The 16,733-nt window shown below is 31.3% G+C and overlaps 1 protein-coding gene across 1 annotated transcript; it reads right to left on the reverse strand.

The window, feature by feature from the left end:
• Positions 1-1,205: 1,205 nt before the first annotated feature.
• Positions 1,206-12,249, reverse strand: LOC129939962 (UDP-glycosyltransferase UGT5-like). The gene is made up of 2 exons (XM_056048168.1): positions 11,922-12,249; positions 1,206-2,532 (listed from the first exon to the last, which is right to left on the reverse strand). The coding sequence occupies exons 1-2, from the start codon at positions 12,178-12,180 to the stop codon at positions 1,217-1,219; spliced, it is 1,575 nt and encodes a 524-aa protein (XP_055904143.1). The 5' UTR covers positions 12,181-12,249; the 3' UTR covers positions 1,206-1,216.
• Positions 12,250-16,733: the final 4,484 nt, after the last annotated feature.

The following is a 16,733-nucleotide window of genomic DNA, read 5'->3' on the forward strand; positions in this document are numbered from 1 at the left end:
TGTTTAGGCTTTCATTTTGTGGGAAAAAACTGTCAGATCGAATCTTTCCAAAATTTTACCCAATGTTGAAAACAATATTTTCTATAAGATAAAATAACTTTGAAGCCTTAATCTCAAAAAATATTTGAGTCGATATAAAATTTAATTCAAGCTTCTAGCGTCATTGGTTCATGAGATATTTAGATTTAACCAAAATTTTCACCGCTTTTTTAAACTGCTATGGTAAAAAAACCACCCACGCAATTTTCTTGAGAGCGCTTTCTGCATCTTTCTGCCTTATTATCTGTATAACAAAATTTATTTGAAGTTGATATCTCTTCTGGTTCTTGAGCTATGGAGGACGAAAAAAACGTCGCGAACGTACGAACGTTCGGACGTACAAACGTACGTACACACGCACGCACAGACATCTTTCTAAAAATCTTTTGTTTTTGACTCTAGGGACCTTGAAACTTCGAGAAATGTCAAAATTTTCAATTTGACAAATCGGACCCATTACAATAACTTCCTATGTTCTTAAAAAAACAATTACTTTCGGCTCAAATAGCTTTTCAAAAATTAAAAATATTGGCTTCAAATTTATTTTATTTCAGAGAAAATATTGTTTTCAATATTAAGTAATTTTTATATAAAAATCCAACAGTCCGTTTTTTTCATACAAAATTAAATCTACAAAAAATAGTGCGCAAATTTGGTAAAAATACATATAGACAAACTTTTAAGCAATACAAATGGACAGACGGGATGGGAAGTTATCAGTGTGGGTCGCATCCCAACGAAGTTTCTAAGAGTGTCTCGAAAGTTTTTTAAAGGTATAGAGAAGACATTTAATAAATTTAAAAAATCGAAGAATGAAATGAAGCTGACAAAAATTAGTTAAATTGTTTTTTAAACTTCGTTATATTAATAAAACACTAATATATAAGAAAAACTTAAAATATTTTGTAACTAAAAACCCACAAACCAATTTCTTACACAAATTGCTAAGAAAAAGAATCTGGCTCCGAGCTTTTGGCCATATTTAAAAGAAATACTTTATGGAAAATGAGTGACGCTTATGTGAGCGTTCTTGTTTGCAGAGTAGTAAGGTCATTAGAATCCAAGTAATATTACCTTAACCTAAAATGTTCAAAAACTGTTTACACACTTAGTCAAATATTCACTGATGAGGGTGAATAGAAGTTGGTAAATGATAAGCACGCTGGTAATTTTAAATTTAATTTATTTTTGATTTTTGTTTTCCCTTAGATCTTCGAATCAGTTTCGAAATAATTTGAACAGCTAATATTTTAATCAAAACTACCATTAATATAGCACCACCAATTATCAATACGAAAACATCGATATTATGATACTGAATAAAATTTAATTCTTGAGCTGCACAATGAAGATGAGGAGCACCTTTATGCCTGGCAACATATTCTACCCAATAAATTGCTGACTTCAAAGGCTCCACTGGTTGATCATGAAATCTTGCTGACACCTCTCGCATCAATCTAGTGTACTTTGGATTATTCAACATCTCTAATATTGCCGATTTGAAACTCTTTTCCGTCAAGGTATTATATTCAACCATAATTCCAAACCCGTTGGCTTCGGCACGAGCCATATTTAAGAATTGATCACCAAAAATTGGAATTCCTATAAATGGTTTTCCATGGTAGATAGATTCAGTTGTGCTAAGTAGACCTCCATGAGTAATAAAAATCTTCACATTTGGATGTGCCAATACGTCGTCTTGGGGAAACCAGTCATTAATAAATACATTATCACTCTTCTCGGGCAGGTTTGTGTCTTCGAATTTCCACAAAACTCTCTGTTTCAAGGATTTGAACGTTTTGAGAATAGCTTCTCGTTTATCCACTGGTAGATTTTTGCTCTTTAAATTCGAACCCATCGAAAAGTAGATTGCTCCATCCTTGGCTTCATCTAAAAACTTTTGCATATTATCAGGAAGAACACTTCGCTTTCGATTAATATGAAGTCCACCAACTTCTATCATATTTGGCAAATAAGGCCGAGGAAAGCTCAATGAGACATGTTGATTTAACAAGACTAATGCTGTATTTTTCCTTAGCTCGTGGATGCTTTTAGTTATAGTGGGAAAGTTTTTAGAAAGCAGTTTTTCTTGTCGAGGCAGATAAGAACAGTAAAAGAAAAGTTTTTCAAACGTCGAAATGGCTAGATTCTCGATCCTTTCGAATAGACTCATGCGATCTGTCAGCTCACTAAATGGATGGGGCACGTATGAAGGTGGTGAAGGTGTTCCAACTAGATCTGTATTCCATGATGTTGCTCCAAATAAGCCTGTTGCAATCATTGAGGCATTGAATATTTCAGTAAAACCATATAAAGCTTCATCAAGAAAGAGGTCCATTATTATGACATCGAATTGGGCTTTTGACTTAATCAATGTTTGTACCATTGGTTCGTTTAGGGTGACATTAGTTGCAAGTATGCCCATTTCATAGATTTGAGAAAAGGTTTGAAAATACGACAAGTCTTTCAACTCTAGAAAATCCTGTACAAGTCCTGAAAGAATTAAAAAAAAATTAAATGAGATTAGTAAACCAGTGGTAGTTTGAAATATGTTTTTTTTCTATAACTTCCGGATGAAAGATTTTCCTGGTTATAAGCATTACTAGTTTTGTTCTCAAAATATAAACCAAGACCTTGTGTTTTGGACTTATTTCTGGGTGGCGTACGAATGGTCGACAAAAAAAATGTCGACTGGCCAACTGAAAACTTTACAGACTCTTAAAATGTCGACTGAAGTTTGATCGACAAATAAAAAAGTTGCCCGTTTAAATGTCGACTATAAAAAATGTCGACTGAAAAGTTGTCGGTTAAAATGTCGACTGTTGTAAAGAAAAAAAGGAGAAACTCTCTCTTTAATGTGGAAACTCAATTTTATTTTTAATTCAATGATATACTATACACATCGGTTCATAAAAAAATTCACATGCATGCGGCGAATGTAAACATTAACAGTTAACTGAGAGTGACTAGTTGATCGACAGTGACAAAGTGAATGATGTTCACATGCATGCGGCGCCGCATGCATGTGAACATCATTCACTTTGTCACTGTCGACCTTTTACCAGTCGATATTTTCAAAATCGACATTATAAGAGTCGGCATTTTGTTCGGTCGGTATTTTTATCAATCGACTTTTCGACAATCGACATTATAATGGTCGACTTTTTTAAATCGACATTTTAAAAATCGGCAAATCGTACCCAACCACTTATTTCTATACACTATTTTATTTTTATGACAGTAATAAATAATCACGTGCGAACGACTGGACTTATTTCGCTAATTCTTTTTCGTTGTTCTTGTTATTACCATTAGAAGGTTCTTATTAAGAAAAAAATAAGAAAGTATTGCGGAAAATTATAAAATTTAAGATTAAGAACATTTTGCGGAAAATTAGAATATTTAAGAATACTTAACCGCCATATTTAATTATTTCTTAAGAAATGTCATTGACAATTCGATGGTTGTTTCAATGTAGGAGAAACGAATGAACACGGAGAGATAAAAAAATATATTATGAGATAATATTAGATATTTCAACGACAAAGAGTATACCGACGAAAAAAAAAAAGATTTATGGACAACAATCCAAAATACTTTGATGTCAACAAAACGAATATCAGGATTCAACATACCAATCGAGTACATCCTTTAATTCGCTGGAGCTGCCCGGATTACCACCTCATTTTTAACTTTCCATAGAAAGTGATTGTAATTGGTCCGATTTGTCAAATTGAAAATGTTGACATTTCTCGACATTTCAAGGTGCCTAGAGTCGAAATAAAAGATTTTTAGAAAGATGTCTGTGCGTGCATGTGTACGTACGTTCGTACGTCCGTACGGCTTCAAATGAATTTTGTTATACAGATAAAAAGGCGGAAAGATGCAGAAAGGGCTCTCAAGAAAATTGCGTGGGCGGTTTTTTTTACCATAGCAGTTTGAAAAAATGGTGAAAATCTTAAGAACCAAAAACGATAGAGACTTGAATTAAATTTTATATAATCAATTGCAACGTAATAACAAAAAAGTATATTAAACAAATCTAATGAACAAAAATTGTCACTTTTACAAATACAAAATCATTTTATCTCCAAAACTATTTTGTGCAACGAAAAATAAAGTTTTTAACATCTGGTAAAATTTTGAGAAAAATCAAACAGTTCCCATAGGAACTTTTTCTTCAACTGTTTTTGTTTTGACATGAGAAATTTGAAGATACGATACAATGGTATGATGTGCATTGAGGCAGCAATGCACTGATTGGATATTTATTAGGGTCAGAGTTAAGAAACAAGTCTAAGGTGTTTGCAGGCTGACCTGCATCGTCACGAATTCGAGTTGGCTCATCAGCAAGTTAATTAATTGACTTAGAATTCAGCAAACCTTCCTTCGGGTGTTGTTTGGACAGAAAAGCGAAGACAAGAAGAATTGGTACTGTAAAATCGCCGCAATGACGATTTCAGTGTAAGGATAATGTGCAACAATTCTTTGAACGGAGTCGGGCAGAGCATCAAATTTTTTAAAAATTGCATTTCTAAATCATAATCTGCAACTAAAGATCGCTAGTCTATATGTTGCAACGGCATCAACTTGCGGTAAAGAAATTAATGCACAATGTCATCAACGTCACATTTTTTTTAATTGGAAATACAAAGGCGGAGACGCTTTAATTCCTAGGATTCATTTGATTCCGAATGACATGCCATTTGACTTTAAACGGTTACATTCTCCAGTGCCGCAAGCATTTGCAATGCCAATAAATAAATCTCTAGAACTATCGGAAATTCGTCGCTCTAGTATTGAAGTGCCGTTTACGCCAAGACTCATATTTTGATAAATCTTTTTTCGTTGCTGAGATATTCGTATATATGTACATCAAAATCAACAAGTTCAAGTACTTTTTTGACGTAAACGCCAAATTTTGGAATTTACGGCAAATTTTTCATGCAATTAACGTACGTCTTATTGTCTAAGAACATACATAAGTCATCGAAAATAAAATGATCGTTTAGTATTGATTTGACGTATGTGCATAGAAATTTCAGTAAAAGGCTTAGAAATCGTATATACGACGTACGTCACAATCACGAAAAATATTTTATTTTTCACGGGCCTACCTAGCATCGAAAAAAAGTATAAATACCGAAGCGGACGAAAAATATTTATCAGTAGTCTGCTTAGGCTCGTGAAGAGAGAACGTGCCAAAATGAATTCTCCAGTGCCTGATATGAATGCGGAACTTCTTTCGTAAGAATTACATAAATTCATATGAAATAAAGTTTTATTTTAATGGTTCACATGTTTTAAATTAATCGACGAGGTTGTTCCAAATGAAATGGAATTTCAGGAAGATGCTTATGCTTCAAATTCAAGCGGTTCAGACTTTAGTATAGAAAGAAAAACATGAATTTTTATTGGAAACTTTTTGTTTTTAAGGATTCCTCTTTTGTTTTGGAATATTGCACGCCACGGCCTTTTGAGAATATTTTGAGGATTATTCCTTCTGGTAAAAGTTTGCTTAAATGATTAGAATATTCTAAAAATACCTATCCCTACCTTCATCTTAACAGATAGCGATATGAGTCCGACAAATTCAACGATAAAATGCCAGCGGAAACCAGGATTGTGGACACATCACATTCAAAAACGATTGCGAGAATATGGAAAAGAATACAAAAATGCTGAAGGCAAAACCAAACCAAAAAAGAAAATCTTGGAAGCATACTTGCTTTTATTTATGCACGAAAAACTTTTAGATCTTGCCGGACAGTTAAAAATCAGTATTTTACTGTAAATTCGTTAAGCAAGTTCTTATAAAGCGAAGGCCAGTAAATGATTCGACAAAAAATTAGACAAACTTTAAATTTGTATATGCAAATTGGTGAGAGGATTCATCAAGTCTGCAAACAAATTTTCTTGAGTACGCTATGCATAAACGAAAAAAGAATTCACTATTATGTACTTTAATAATTTAAATGAAATCGGTTCTCATCATCCTTCCAAAAAAGGAAAAAATGTTAAGAAGGTTACTCCACCAACTAAAATTAAAGAAGTACACGACCACATCAACAGTTTCCCAACAGTAGACTCGCATTATTGCAAGGCAAGTTCAGGCCGAAAATATTTAGAGAGCCACCTGCACATCACACAAATGTACAACTTGTATAGAGAGTAAGCCCAAAAAAGATCAGTGCGATCGCTGTTTAACTTTTAAAGCAAAAGACAACCCAACGAATTCTGAAACTGTTGAATTTAATATGCACAGGGATGAAAAAATATCCATGAAAGCTGATAGAGACCTTGGCAGAAACAATTTAGACCCGAAAAACTTAATAATATGTTATCCGAAAAAAAAGAGTTGAATGTTTTAAATTTAACAGCAACAATCTGTTCCTCTAAAAAGCCAAAGATTACCTATTGTGCTATAAAAAAAAAACACATATCCAAAGAAAAACTTGAAGATATCTTTCTCTTCTCTTTCATGTCTTCGGAAGATAAATTATACTACGAAGCCTTATTTGAACTATGTAAACATAATTAATTTATTTATTAATTTTTTAAAGAATTTTAATTTTGTTTACTGTTTGTTAAGTTGCAATAACAGCAAAGTGCCATTTTTCTCGTTTATTTAAGAAAACAAAGTACAAAAATGTTGGAGTCATTAATTTTAAGTTTATTTTTCTTTTTCTATTCGTATATGAACTGTAACGTACTTTTTAAAAGTACCTACGTACAATATTGTGATATATTTGTATACAATATACAAATGCATTCTAAAATAAAATGTATGTTCCGTTTTAAGCTGTGCCTTTTATTATGAAAAACAATTTTAAATTTAGAAAGTGAGAATACAGAATCAATTTTTTTTGACGTATGTCTGTGTATGAAGAGGAAAGGAACTTGCCATTTTGATGGAGTATACGACAAACTCATTTTGGACAAAATTTTAAATATTTTGAAAACTTAAAGACTAACAGATGATGGATAACATGTATATGAAAGAGAATTCTCAACAATATATCATATGAGAAAATCAAAAAATTTCAGCGGTTAGTTTTTTGTAGTAGACTTCCAAACATTCAAACCCGATTTCCCAAAAATGTAAAAATGGCGTATACGGCACAACACTAGGGCGACGAATTCTTCTATTCATTGATCTTGAAAATCCATGATTTGCATTATAACCAGTTATATATCGCCTGTTCCCGGTTCGGAATACCAACTAAACTATTTATATACGCCTCAGAAAAAAATTTTATTTATCATAAACCATAAGAATAATAAAAACTTTATTTCTGAAATAATGTTTTAACTAATTATACCGCGGTCGGATAGTTTTATATAAAATAACTCTACATTATATTTTCAAGTCCCAACCGTTTCTATTAAATGACTTGCAAATTACAATTTGTCCAACTGACTGTATTTTTAATAAATATTTATTGCTGTATCTCAGCACTTCAGCTGCAGCGTATGGTGCGGTACAGTAGTATGTAATGACTTGCTATATGCTATTGTTTTATTAAATGACATGCGAATTAGTTTGTTGATGTCACTTTAATAATATATAATCTATCTATAGCAATATTCAATATGAAGTTTCCACTTAATGTTTGTATTGTTTTTGTTTTAGATTTATTAGACTGTTATTATTAATTATTTACTATTGCGTAAGACTAACAATTTTGTTTTTTTTTTTTAAATAGTATTATCAAGATTTTAATATGTATGGTATGATGACATGAACATAATTATATATTATCATTGGATTTATGGTCAAATAATTGTACAGTCTTATAAAAGTTTTTGGTACTTGTAAATTAAAAAAATATTCATGTAATTTATGTTAATCAGATCAACAGACTTTTCTCAGTAAAGCTAATACCTGTTCAAAAAGGCAAAAATCAAGACAAAGTTAGAAACACAATTTTGAAAAATGCTTTTATAATATTTACTCGTTTTTTATTCATCATTGATTGGTTGTTTTCGTAAATTGTAGAAACAATTCTCAAAAATGTAAGACGGTGGAATTCAGATTGTAACCATTTTCAAGTTGACCTCACAAAATTTTAAATTTCGGTGTATTCATGTTTTCTGTACAACTTATAAGATACAAATCAATTCCGGACAAAATAGATTTTAATTCATGAAAATTTTTACAAACAGTGAGGAACAAGACACCAAAAATAGAAAAACTGATTTATCAATTAAACATACACAGTCTTATTTAATAGAATTCGCTAAACAGATGAATAGTTATACAGTGAATAAGGATTTATGTAGGCTCTATGTAACGTTGCAAAAATTCCTATTTATAAAAAAATCTGCTATAAATTTTAGTTATACAATGCTTATATCAAAAAAAGTGCCAAAAGTACTATAAAATCTGCTAGTTGTCATAGCAACTAAAATATAACAAAATAATTCCAATTATTTGTATGATATTCTCTTTCGAAAATCTATATTTTTTTTAGATTCTTCGTTTCTTCGGCTCACGAGCTAAACTCGAGAGGCATTATTGTTTTTATTTTAATTTCAAAAAGAGAGGAGAGAAATCAAAATGACATTTACGAAATAATAATAACAATAATTTCCTTATGTAGGCTCTATTCAACCTCAAAACGCGTTTAGCTTATTATGGGACTATGCAACCTTGTATAAGTTTTATAAATAGCATTTTTGCGTTTAGAGGCATTATAGAGATAACATAACTTTATGTAGGCTCTATACAGCGTTTTTAAATAAGACTGACAATTTTTAAATGATTCTTTTTGTCTGAAAAACGCCTCATTAATTTTTGAGAAATTTGTTTGTAAGATAATAATATACGCAAATCATTTTGATGTTGGTTTAACGGAGTCCTCTAACAAGCTAGTGCTAGCATTGAATTATCTTCTTTTAACTTAGAAAAATGAATGATTGATAGTATCAAAATTAAAAGTTTAAAAAAACTTATTTTAATAAACTGCTTAAGAAAATATGACACGTCCAAAAATTGATAATAGTTTTTTTAAGAAGTATCAAAAACAAGCAATAAAATTGGTGGAAATTGGTTTTGGCTAAAAATCTCGTTAACAAAAATAGATTTTTAAATCAAACTATCGAAATGGTTTTCGTCTCAAGTATTAAGAGGACAAACAAAAAAAATGTACTTCAAATTATTTATTTCACACAAAATATTTTAATGAATTCCAGCCTCTTGTTTACATTCTTTACATTCTTTTTTATCAAAACTTTGAACTTGCATTCGAAATTTTCAAAAACTATTGACATAAATTAATAAGTTTTGTATTAAGACCAAAAACAAATTGTTTGACATACACTGCCAATCACTAGGATGAGGCCACATATTTTTCAACCGATTTTCGTTCTTTATACCTGCTGGAAATTTCGTACCAATAAAAATTTACTACATTTGAGTAGGTAGATATTTTCTTTAAAAAAAGTAATAAAATTAAGGGGTTAAATAGAAAAAACAGTTGGAATTTCCCTGCATTAATTAAAGAGCTACTTAAAAACAGTATGAAAAAGTGCGTCACTTGGATGAGGCCACATGAAAAATCTTATAAAATATCAAAAAAATGAAAGAAATGTTTACAGTTTTTGGTTTTCAAACTCTTATATATTAAGTTTTTCTCAATTAATAATGAGTATGCCCCCAATTTTTCGATATGATGTCTATTAGACGGTTTGGAATGGAATCATAAAGTTTTTTTAAATAGTCATGTGAAATTTCGTCCCAGGCATCACGGATAGCTTCAATTAAGGAGTCCTTGTCTTCAAATTGTCTACCGCCTTCATAAACTTTTCGAGATAGCCATGCCCATACGTTTTCGATTATGTTCAAGTCCGGTGAATAGGGTGGCCATGGCAAAAGCTCTACGTTTTCTGATAAAATTCATTAATGTAGGAAAATTCCAACGGTCTTTTCTAATTAACCCTATAATTGTATCACTTTGTTTTAAGAAAATATGTACCTACTCTCATGTAGTAAAATTTTCCGGGTTAAACAAATTCCAACAGGTATCGGACCGAAAATCGGTTGAAAAATATGTGGCCTCATCCTAGTGATTGCCAGTGTAGTTGCAGGTATAGTTTGCAGTTTTTTTTTTGGAATTTTTCTTCATTTTATGTATTTTTTTTATAAAATTGCCCCTACCTCCTAAATGGGTTAAATAGACCTCCGTTCATAGTATGAAAGCTTGTTTTTGACGATACTTTACCTTGTGCCCTATTTATGGTTCTCTTGGAGTCAATTCTTATGAAACGTTTGAATGCAAATATTCTTAGAGTCATTGAAGAATTTGATAACGAAATGAACTACTTCAAATACAATTACAATGTTTTGAACGAATTATATTTGTATTTGTTAAATCTTAGCTAAATTGAAGTTTAAAGTTCGCTCTATAATATAAAAAAAGAGGATGGGATGCGACCCACACTGATAGTAAATCGAATAGGCAGTTTTCTTTACAAAGAATAAAAACCTAAACACATAAAATATTAAAAATTAGTAAAAATTGATTTTCGATTCAAATAACTTTTAAAAAGTCTGAGATATTGGCTTTAAACTACTTTTATCTATCAAAAAATATTGTTTTCAATTTTTAGTAAAATTTTGAAAAAAATGGAATTGACAATTTTTTTGCAAAAAATAAAAACTTAAAAGAAAATTAAACAAAAGTTGGTAAAAATTGATTTTCGACTCAAATATCTTTTCAAAACTTTGAGATCATGGCTTCCAGCTAATTTTATCTTACAAGAAATATTGTGTTCAATATTTAGAAACATTTTGAGAAAAATCTAATATACAGTTTTTTTTACAAAAAATAAAAACCTAACAAAAAAAACAATAAAATACAAATTTTCTCATGACTCAAACAGCTTTTAAAAATTAAAAATATTATCTACCAACTCTTTTTATTTGACAGAAAATGTTGTTTTCGATATTAATTATTTTATAAAATTCCAACAGGACGTATTTTCATAAAAAATTAAAATTTACAATCTGTGTAACAAAATGTATTAGACGTCCAAAAAGCTTCCCGATCGTACGAACGTATGTACACACTCAGGCACAGACGTCTCTCTAAAAATCTTTTATTTAAATTCTATAGTTACCTTGAAAAGTCCAGAAAAAATTTAACATTTTTAATTCGGCAAATCGACAAAATATCTACTATTCAGAAACATTCCATTCAATAGACTTGAATTTAAATTAAAACAGTAAGTGAGGTTTTTCACAATTGTTGGCTATTGTTATTCATTTTTATTGAATATCTGATCTTGATGGTAGTCATTGGCCATTCGAGTTGATGCAAAGTTATTTGTATGCTTAATTGTTGTTTGTATTTAAAGAACTCTTAATAAATTCTATTCAAATCCTATAGCGTGCTCGTTTAAAGGCATTCCAGTGGAGCAGCATATTCTCCAATACGTATTTCACTAATTACAGTACCTACGTAATGCATGCATTTTTACAATAAACTATTTCAAAAACGATGCACTAGTAGTTCTCAAGAATTTTTCTGCACTTTTGGCCTACTTCGCTTGCTAATGATTTAATAATTTCGTTATGGCCTTCTAACCCAATTAAATGACAGACAAATTTGCGCTGCAACCCACAAGAAAATTACAATTTCTTACAAAAACCTGACTGAACCAAGCAGAATGTTAATAAAGGCAAACGATTATTTCTTGGACTTGTTCAACGTTATTGTTTTTATTTTGATAAAGTCCCAACGTTTGTATTTACACATTTTCCTAAAATTATTTTTATATTTAAGTCCCTTTCTTCTTGAACCGATTAAGAAAATCAAAAACCAAAAATCCTAACGATTAAAAAAATTTAAAAAAAAACAAAAATCCTAAGGGTTACTTACCATTCATGGTTGTAACCAAAGCCTTTACTTCAATGCCTTTGTATTTCTTATCACTCATCGGATATGGTGATATAACTGTAACTTCATGACCTTTTTCTGCAAGTCCTTTCATCAAAGCCTCACCAAAAATAAAATGCGATTTAGATGCTATTGGAAACACACCAAGAATTTTATAACCATTTATAATTTTTGGTAAAGTTACAGTGATAAAACAAATTAATACAAAACTAAGCCAACTGTGTTTGAAATTAAAATTCATTTTAACTTAGCACTATATTTCGATAAGAATTACAAAAATTATCCGAATAAGTTAACAATCCGCTGAGAATAGAATAGAACTGACAACAAAATTTATACAAGTCAAATTCAAAACAATGTAAGTGATGCGCTGTTGTTTTAAGATTTACCTTTAACACTGTTGCCAAGTATGCACATTTTGAATTTAAAACTGTCTACTCTCTGAAAAACTAATTTTTCAATAAAAGGCTTTCGATAAAAGTCTCAATTTTATTTCTGATTTGTTGGCATTTAGCTAGATCGATATTTTATTTTAAGTTTAAGCTTTTAAATTTTGTAAAAGTACGTTATGATTACTTTAAGTCAACGCACATGTCATGCATCAAAATTGCAAATATTTCTATAACATAAATAACGTCAGCCATATTAGCTTTTTCTCAAACGTCAACACCGTAACGTGCCACTATATCGCGTGCGACCATACATAGACGCAGTGTTTACTTTTTTGTTCTTGAACGAGTGTGTTATTATAAAAATATGGTATTATTAAGCAATCAATTTCAAATAGAATATTTTTGACAACAGCTTAAAAAAAGTTAATCAAAATAAGCTTCCCATGAATTTTTAGGATATTTGGCTTCCCTTATTATTATTTTTTGTTGTGATGATGAAGTTAAAACAATTAATAAAGTTTGGTTGTTTCTAAAGTTCATGGCTAACTCGAAAGCATTTCTTCAGAATTTCAGATGCAGAAATAAAGGAAGAATTTCTTCTTTTTCAAGTTCAATGAATTTAGCTTGACTAAGTTTTTTTGAAAAACATTCAAAATACATTTTAGAATTAACTGTAAGTAGAAACAAAATTATTTTTAAAATTTTAATAAAACATAATTTGCGTAAAGCTATTTATGATGACTAAACCTGCTTAAAATTATATCACTGAATTTTTAATTCATCAGTTTTTACTTGAGTTGACATTTTTCTTTCTGGAAAAAAGCTTACAATAACAAGTTTCATACTAAAAATTAATTTTTCAAAATAAACTAGTCAACTGAGGTTTAAAGACAATAATTGAATCATGATATTTGTGTAGCTAGTACTTCAACATCCTACGTTAAGCTAGTTAAGAAAGCAAAATGATTTTGAGATGAAGGAAACTAGCCATAGATAACATTAAAAGGTTAATATAAGAATACATTGCTTATACAGATTTTGTGTATGTTTTTATCTTTTATATTTTGTTATGACTTTATTTTTAAAACACCCAATACTTGCATGGTAACCCTGTTGGTGCAATAAAAATGCAAGTTCAAGTTAATAGTCTATTTGTAGTATATGGTATTCATAGCTACATAGTTGAAATTCAAGCTGTTATCTTCTTAAAGTATAAATATTGTGTGTTTGTGTAGTGAAAACGGTTTGAAATAAAATTTGTAGCTAAGGCCGGCCATTCAGGACACAAAATAACTCATCATTCACAAAACTAGTTAAGTGCACTCAGTGCAGTTTTATTTGTATAGTCATTGTATAGTGAGCGGCCGACCTAAGGTTATTAATAAACAAGGGACAGTATCAGTAGATTTAATTAGTTAGATACGTGTAATAAATCAAAAATTAAAATGTTGCGATATTTGTGTATAATCATACTATTTAATATTATAAATGCGAAAGTAACTCTGCCTGTGTGTCTGTTACTCAATCACACCTAAACTACTGAACCAATTTGCATGAAATTTGGTATGGAGGTATTTTGATACCCGAAAAAGGACATATGCTACTTTTTACCCCGGGAGAACGACGCATTTCAATGAGAAAATTCAGGTGGGCCGATCTCATTTACGCCTAAACTACTGGACAGATTTAAATGAAATTTGGTAAGAAGATGGTTGATACTAAAGAAAGGACATGAGTTACTTTTGACCTTGGAAAAACAACGCATTCCCATTGGAAAAATTACTTTCCAAATAGTCTGACCGCTTTCACTCCTAAACTACCAAATATTTGAATAAAATTGGTATTACGGGAAAACAACTTTTGTAGAAGATCACGTTTTAAATATTACAGGGAAAGATTTGTCTGAATTAGGGAAGTGAGAAAAAATTTAGTTCGTGGATTAAATTATGATACTGTGCCTCTAGAGCAGAGAACAACAGAGGATGTTCCATTGCTTAGTGGTGGACGGACAGCGCACTCGGTTCTGAAACATGCTCTTGAAATTAGCTCATGAGGAAACGCTAGTATGTAATATCAGCAAAAGTAGTGAGTGTGGAAAAATGTTGTAGCAATGTTAACTGTTGGTTTCGGATGGATGTACAATGTCCCACAAAAAAGCAGTTGAAGCACTAGATCGTAAACTGAAAGACATCAAAAACAACCGGGCTATCATGGGAGGGATGGTTAGTTCTCTTAGCTGGCGACTTCAGACAGAACCTGCCGGTAATTACTAGGGGTACACCGGCAGATAAAATAAACGCATGTTTGAAAGCATCTGTGTTATGGGTACATGTAAAAATGTTTTGTCTGACTACAAATATGCGAGGACAGCTACACAATTATGCTCAAGCAGGACAATATGCCGCTGCTCTTCTTAAAATCGCAGATATTGTATGAAAACAGACTGTAACGGCTCGATTACGTTGAGTCATGAATTCTGTCAAATTGTCTGTAGCGCAGATAAGTTAAAAAGTAATGTCTATCCAAACCTGCATATAAATATCGACAATCGGGAGTGGTTGTGTGAGAGGGCAATTTAAGCTCCAACTGATGATATAGTTAGCCATAGTACTCCATATATCGTCGAGTACTTCTGAGTAGACAACATTTTGGACATGGAGCAAGTAACATCATACGAGTACTGTTGTCAGGAATGGAAGGGACCTACAATTTAATGCAGAATCCGAACGGCTTATTTGAGAAAGCACTTTTTCATGACAAGAATTACTCTTGAAGGATTTGTCAATTCTTCGCAATAGGCAGTACCCGCGAAAATTATTTTTTTTTTAAATTAACGTGGCACAGGCATGGATTGAACCCTTGCATGACAGTCCAATGCACTTTTTTTTTAATTTCTTTTTTTTTTTAATTAATTTTTATTAGTTCATTCTTAGACCTATCTTAAAGCTAAACAAAAATTTATAAAACTAGCCTAATTATCCATAACTCTGGCCCTGGCCAGAGCAGCGTTTATATGTCTGTCGAAATATAAATGCTGATCTAACCAGATACTGAGGTACTTCACTACTTTTGCTCGCTAATGGCTGCCCGTGATGATCAACGATGGCCCTAGCCAACGGAGTCCGGAACAAAATTGTCTCCGACTTCTGGACATTTATTTTCAGTTTCCAGTCGTCGCAATATCGCTGCATCTTGTCGAAATCACGCTGCAAAAGAATTCTAATAACCTCAACCTTTCGGGCCGTTCTGTACGCAATTAGATCGTCGGCGTTCGCAATTGCCTTTTTAAGACTACCTATCAGATCGCTGGTGTAAATGCTGAAGAGAATCGGCGAATTCACCGCTCCTTGTTGAAGACCATTTTTAATTGAGAATGTTGTGGTAGAAGTTACATTGTCACTTTTGACAACAAACTTTCTACCGTTAAGCATATCATAAAGTATATACAACAATGGCTTGCTTATGCCAAGCCTGCTAAGTTTTAGGTAAAGACCCTCTAACCATATGGTGTCAAAGGGCTTTTCCAAATCAACTAGAACAGCACCTGTGCATTGTTGTTTTGATTTATTCCATTGGATATCAGAAACGAGTTTAGACGCAGCATGAATTGTGTTATGACCCGCCTTGAACCCGAACTGTTTATCCGGAATTATTTTGTTGTCCGCAGTCCACTTAGTCAGAGCCCTATTAATGATCATTTCGAAAACTTTGCTGATGCTCGGAAGAAGACTTGGAGTTGTCCTTTCCCTTTTTCGGGAGAGGATGCACCACAGCGGTCTTCCAATGTACTGGATAATATGCATTTTTCCAATGCACTAACCACCATGCCACGGGTACTACATGTCTATATGTACTCGTATCAATTTTTACCAAATTTGCGTACTATTTTTTGTAGATTTTATTTTTAATGAAAAAACGGACTGTTAAATTTTTACATAAAAATTACTGAATATCTAAAACAATATTTTCTGTGAAATAAAATAACTTTGAAGCCAATATTTTCAATTTTTGAAAAGCTATTTGAGTCGAAAATAAATTTTTACCAAGTTTTAGTATTGTTTTTTTTAGAGTTTTATTTTTTGTAAAAAAAAATAACTGTCAATTTATTTTCAAAATGTCTCTTAATGTTGAAAACAATATTTCTTATAAGATAAAATTAGCTAGAAGCTATTATCTCAAATTTTTGAAAAGATATTTGAGTCGAAAATCAATTTATACCAACTTTTATAATTTTTTTTTTTTTTAGGTTTTATTTTTTGTAAAAAAACTGTTAGTTCGATTTTTCTCAACATTTTACTAGATATCGGAAACATTATTTTTCGTTGCACAAAATTGTTTTGGAGATGAAATCATATTTTAGTCGTAAAATTTTTGGGGTGACAATTTTTTTTGTCAGGTTTTT

This window comes from Eupeodes corollae, chromosome 1, assembly GCF_945859685.1.
Source record: "Eupeodes corollae chromosome 1, idEupCoro1.1, whole genome shotgun sequence".
Classification (NCBI taxonomy): Eukaryota; Metazoa; Arthropoda; class Insecta; order Diptera; family Syrphidae; genus Eupeodes; species Eupeodes corollae.

Coding starts and splice junctions, on each gene's coding strand:
- LOC129939962 (XM_056048168.1), bottom strand. CDS start 12,180: ATGAATTTTAATTTCAAACACAGTTGGCTTAGTTTTGTATTAATTTGT. Junction 2,533..11,921: donor TTTGGTTACAACCATGAATG/GTAAGTAACCCT, acceptor TAATTCTTTCAG/GACTTGTACAGGATTTTCTA.